General features: G+C 38.1%; 1 protein-coding gene across 1 annotated transcript; it reads right to left on the minus strand.

Annotated features, from left to right (window-relative positions):
• Positions 1-682: 682 nt before the first annotated feature.
• LOC124528736 (olfactory receptor 2B6-like) lies at positions 683-1683 on the minus strand. The gene is made up of 2 exons (XM_047102518.1): positions 1117-1683; positions 683-1045 (listed from the first exon to the last, which is right to left on the minus strand). Exons 1-2 carry the CDS (start codon positions 1681-1683, stop codon positions 683-685), a joined length of 930 nt encoding a protein of 309 aa, XP_046958474.1.
• Positions 1684-5271: the final 3588 nt, after the last annotated feature.

Raw genomic sequence — 5271 nt, forward strand, 5'->3', positions numbered from 1 at the left:
GTTCTTTCACTGAGTCAGAAGACACACACTTACGATCTTTGAAAGGAACATTAAGAAATTTATATGTATGATTTGTCCTTATTTGTATTTATTTTAAAATTTAATGATAAATTCCTTAATTAAAAAATGCAACACTGCACACCTGTTTGTTAATCAGGAGTCACATTGTAGTTTTCAAGAAGCAATCATGTCTCCATAATGGAAGTTGATACACGTAGGAGACTCGTGGTTGTACTAAAGTGTTGGATGCCCCACATGGAATTCATAGTGTAGCCTAGCTGTCCACTGAGACATGGGCTAATGTGACAGAGAGTGATGAAATGCTTCTCAGGTGATGCTCTAATAGAAAGTCCACTGATGAGTAGTTGCTGTGCAGTTTTATGATTAGTTTGAACGAATGAGTTTATATTTTAATTTATATTATTACGTATTTATTACTTAATAAAGTTAGTATTTCAGTATGTACCAACCACAGTGGAATTATTTTTAATGCATTTTTACAAACAGTGCACTTAGTGGTGCATATAGTCAAGTATCTTTGTTGCCTAACATCGTTATTTTGACTATCAGAAACATATGTTCTGCAAGAAGCTCTCACATGAGATTTGGGGAAATAGGAGACAAGAATGAGTTACTAGAGAAAACCCTATAAACCTCTGTAACTGTTAAATAATTTCAGCTGTCACTTCGACGCAAAAATGCCCCTGACTAGGTTGCCTAATGCCCCCTTCACATCCTTATTCCTCAAGGTGTAGATAAAAGGGTTCAGCGCAGGGGTCACTACTCCATAGAAGAGCGCCATGAATTTGGGCTGGTCTCTTGAGATGGAGGAGGGGGGCTGAAGGTACATGCTAATGGCTGGACCATAAAACAAGAAAACTACAATGAGATGGGAAGAACATGTTCCAAAGGCCTTTTTCCTTCCCTCAGAAGACTTAATTTTAAATACAGCATGTCCAATGCAAGCATAGGAAGCAAGAATTAAGCCTAGCGGGACAGCTAACATAAAAATACACACCACAGAGAGTGTGAGCTCATTAGCAGCCTTTTTTTTTTTTTTATATGAAGTTTATTGACAAATTGGTTTCCATACAACACCCAGTGCTCATTAGCAGCCTTTTCTCCACAGGCAGCCTTTATCAGAACAGGAATCTCACACAGCAAGTGGTCCAATTTATTGAGTCCACACAGTGGTAACTGCAAGGTAGCAGTGGCCTCTGAGACAGCATACGTGATTCCAGTCAACCACACAGTGGATGCCAGCAGGATACAGATGCGTGGGTTCATGATGAGGGTGTAGTGTAGAGGCTTGCAGATAGCCAGGTAGCGATCAAAAGACATAATAGCCTGAAGCAGACATTCTGTGCCCCCCATTATGTGGAAGAAATAAAGCTGAGCTGCACACCCCACATAGCTGATCGTCTTCTTGGTGCTTCCCAGGTTAAACAGCATCTGAGGGACGATGCTTGTGGTGTAGCACATGTCCAGGAAGGAGAGGTTGGTGAGGAAGAAATACATGGGGTTGTGCAGACGGGCATCTAACCTGGACACCAGAATGATGGCCGTGTTTCCTACCATGGCCATGGGGTATGTTATAAGAAGAATAGCAAATAGAGGAAGCTCCAGCCAAGGACGATCTGCAAAGCCTAGTAGAACAAACTCTTTAGGATGGCTGTTATTCATTGTGCCGCCATCTTCACCTTATTTCACCTACAGCAGGGAAGTGGCAGAAAAGGTTGGAAGCGTTATGAGAACTGCATCCACCATCCACTCACAGAAGATGGGTCATAGTCGCTTGTGAAGGAAGCAATAAACAGGATCTGACACCAGGTGACTTATTTTCCCTCACTACAGAATAGAGGTGATGTCTTTAGACAAGTAACCTGACCATTCTGAAACTGAATGTAGAACAAGGATGACGATAACTATCCCCTTGTGTTACAGGGAGAGTTAAAAGCAAAGTGGGAACATCTTGTATTTGGGAAACTCCAAATCAGGTTTTTCAAACTTGGCTTGCTTGCATAAAAATCATCGGAGGGGGTTGTTAAATGTAGTTCATTGGTTTCTGTCTCTGGGTGTCTGATAGAGTGGATGTGGCATGGACCCAGGAGACACTGATGCAAGGGATTACTGAAATATTATGAACTGTGAAGGTCTTGAGGTCGTTGACGCACAAGAAGAATAAATGCAGAGATCTAATACTCACCATGACAGTCTTGTTCACACTCAACCAGTGTTGAATAATTATATCATCCTTATGGGGAGTAGGAAGGTAGGTTTTAAACAAGTCTATCTTAGTATTTTGGAAATAAGTAAGAAATGTCAGCTTCCTGAAGTATGCACTGAGAGAGATGAGCTATGACATCTGTTTCCCATGCTAAAGAATTAATTTTTGTATGTATATTTTCTTGCATAAGAACTTCATTAATACTGAGCACTTGTTTTTTAATTAAATTTTAGTTTATTTATCTAGTAGTTATTTTCCTTTATCAAGTGGGCTTATCATTCTGTTTTTATACGAAACTGGATGGTTATTAGTGATCCACTTGATTTCATGTAGCTACCAATCCAACTTTTAACTCAGAGAAGTGGTTTCAAGAGGAAAGTCTATATTCCAATTCAGTCAGGACCAGAGGCTTGCCTATATCCCCAAATTATTTTACATATTCCTTTCCTTTTAAGATAAGAGGAACATTGTAACAGCAAAATTAAGTAGCTGAGTAAAGCAGTATTTTGGAAAGATTAACTGGGTAATAAATTCTTTTATTTATACTATTCTTTCCTTTGGTGGTAAACTGTTCCACGGTATCTAGAATCTTCTGTAGGATAAGATAGATCATGATTATGGTTATGAGGTATTCCACTGACAAATTCTAGGTTACCTCACCAGTGAGTTAGTGGTTTAAGGGTAACATCACCTTGTATGGTTACAAAGTACAGTTTTCACATTCCGTATTTCATTAAATCCTCTAAGCCATCCTGTGGGTGTCTCACAAAACTCACAGCTTGAGAGCTTGTTTGGAGATGCCAGCAGGGAGCACAGCTACTCATATACCCTTGACAGAAGAACGGTCCTCCTCTATGAGGGGGAAGACCATCCTCTTTGACCCAGCATACAGCTCCAGGAGGGATGCACATGGAGAGGAATGGAGGAGGGGACACCTGCCCACCCAGCCAGATCAGTTTAATCAAACCCTGGCAATATATGGGGTGACAGATGTTGCAGCCAGGACTCCCTGAACTTGTGGTGAGGAGCATCGAGTGTTGTAACGAAGTGATGAATCACTATATTGCACACCTGAAACAAATATCACACCGTATGTTAACTATACTTGAATTTAAATAAAAACTTAAAAACAAATCATTGCTAAGATGTGAATGTTGTCCTTTGATTACAAACTATTTCTAGATTAGAAGTGGACAGATAACCATAAAATGATAATAATTCCAAGTAATCCTTAATAAGACCTGTTTACTGAAAACTCCAGTAAGCACTTTGCATCCATTAAATCATTTAGTACTCTTTCCCAGGCCTTTTGAGAGGAAATTTTAGTATCCAGATTTTAGAAAGTTGTTAATCATTCATTTAGGATACTGTTAATCATTCAATGAAAGATTGTTGTGAATAACTAGGGAGGTTCTAAAGATTGAAAAGCAATTAATTCCTTAAATGATGTACTGAGATAATGAAACTATGATTTCAGAGATTCAATAGTCCAAAGAAAGCATTAGTTGTCTAGAGATGTTTCCTGAAAGATGTTTCTCCTACACCTTATTCGACCTTGACATTTTTCAAGATGTAGCATGAGTGCATTGTGTAAGGAACACATGTTGGCCTAAGTTGTTTTTCAGGTGAAAATCGTGTGTTTTATTTTTAATTTTTAATTTTTAAAAAATGTTTATTTATTTTGGAGACAGAGAGGGCACAAGCAGGGGAGGGGAAGAGAGAGCCAGAGACAGAATCTGAAGCAGCCTGCAGGCACTGGGCTGTCAACACAGAGCCCAATGCGGGGCTCAAACCCACGAACAATAAGATCATGACCCGAACTGAAGTTAGACACTCAACCTACTGAGCCACCCAGGCACCCCGAAAATCCTATGTTTTAGATGGGATATGACATAAAATCATATGTTGCTAAAATAAATATTCCAAAATTGTGTTCCACACACATTATTAAATAATTGTACATTAAGATCCTTATTGTCTACTAATGGCTACACCCACCTTTTAGATTTTTCTGTCATGAAATACTGTTCAATTTTTTAAGGAGTAATTTCAGGCTTCAGCCTCCGTGAATTCTTCCATAGTTAATTGTAAATAATTTTAAGGAGTCAGGTATGCTTACAACAATTTTATTAAATTCATATTATTTGGGATTTTGTTCACTTTACTCATCTCAGAAGCTAGTTTTGTTTGTGATGGTGACCAGCCCACGGCCTCCTTTATTTCCTTAGATAATTCCCTAGGGATACTATGGCAATGTTCTAATCACTAAAATTCACTCTTGATTGAACTTTATAATTTTATCCTAGATTTATAATCTTCTCCATGTCATTCTCATGGTACTTAATTATTGTTAGCTCTTGGATTCATGACTTTTGGATCTTCTAACTTCCGTTGACTTTTCATCACTATTTTACTGCATAGAGGTCTATTTATCCTTAAATAGTCACATTATGAATGCTTAAAGTCACATTAATAAACTGCCAGACTTCCTTTTGACATCTCCTTTGCATATTCAATCACATTTTCATCCACTTTTGTTTTATTCATACATCATCTTCATCACACATTGTTGGTGTGAGTCCCTGAGAAGGACTGATTACCAAGAGAAATCTACTTGCATTCTAGAGCCATGAAATGAGGTATTTCCAAAGTCTAGAAAACGTTTCCTGAATGAAATGCTTTCTCTTTACTTATGTATATTAGGTACTGTGATATACATACATTACCATCATCCCTAAGAATGGGCACTTTAAAACAAGTTTTTTTTTTTTACTCACCTTATTCTGGTAAATATCACTTGATAAAAAGGAATTTTGGAAGAATACATGAATCTCAAACTTTCAGAGAAGGACAGAGAAACACAGATGGGTATCTAAGAATTGGCTTCAGAAATGTTTGTTTTTCATTTGCAACAATGCTGCTGAAGAGAAAACACTTGGGTTAGGAAGACAGTAGTACATAATATGGAGAATGCATTCTGGGTGTGATATTTATAGTATGTGCTCCAGACTCTTGGGCATTGTTTTCAAACAGGCCATATGTGT

The sequence above is a fragment of the Lynx rufus genome, unplaced genomic scaffold (genome assembly GCF_022079265.1).
Source record: "Lynx rufus isolate CCGP_SWC_20201006 ecotype Redwood Valley unplaced genomic scaffold, mLynRuf1.p SCAF_6, whole genome shotgun sequence".
NCBI lineage: Eukaryota > Metazoa > Chordata > Mammalia > Carnivora > Felidae > Lynx > Lynx rufus.

Excerpts from the sequence above, each read along its gene's own strand:
- LOC124528736 (XM_047102518.1), bottom strand. The coding sequence starts at position 1,683 with ATGAATAACAGCCATCCTAAAGAGTTTGTTCTACTAGGCTTTGCAGAT. Across the intron at positions 1,046-1,116 it reads AGGCTGCCTGTGGAGAAAAG|GCTGCTAATGAGCTCACACT; the intron begins GCTGCTAATGAG and ends AAAAAAAAAAAG.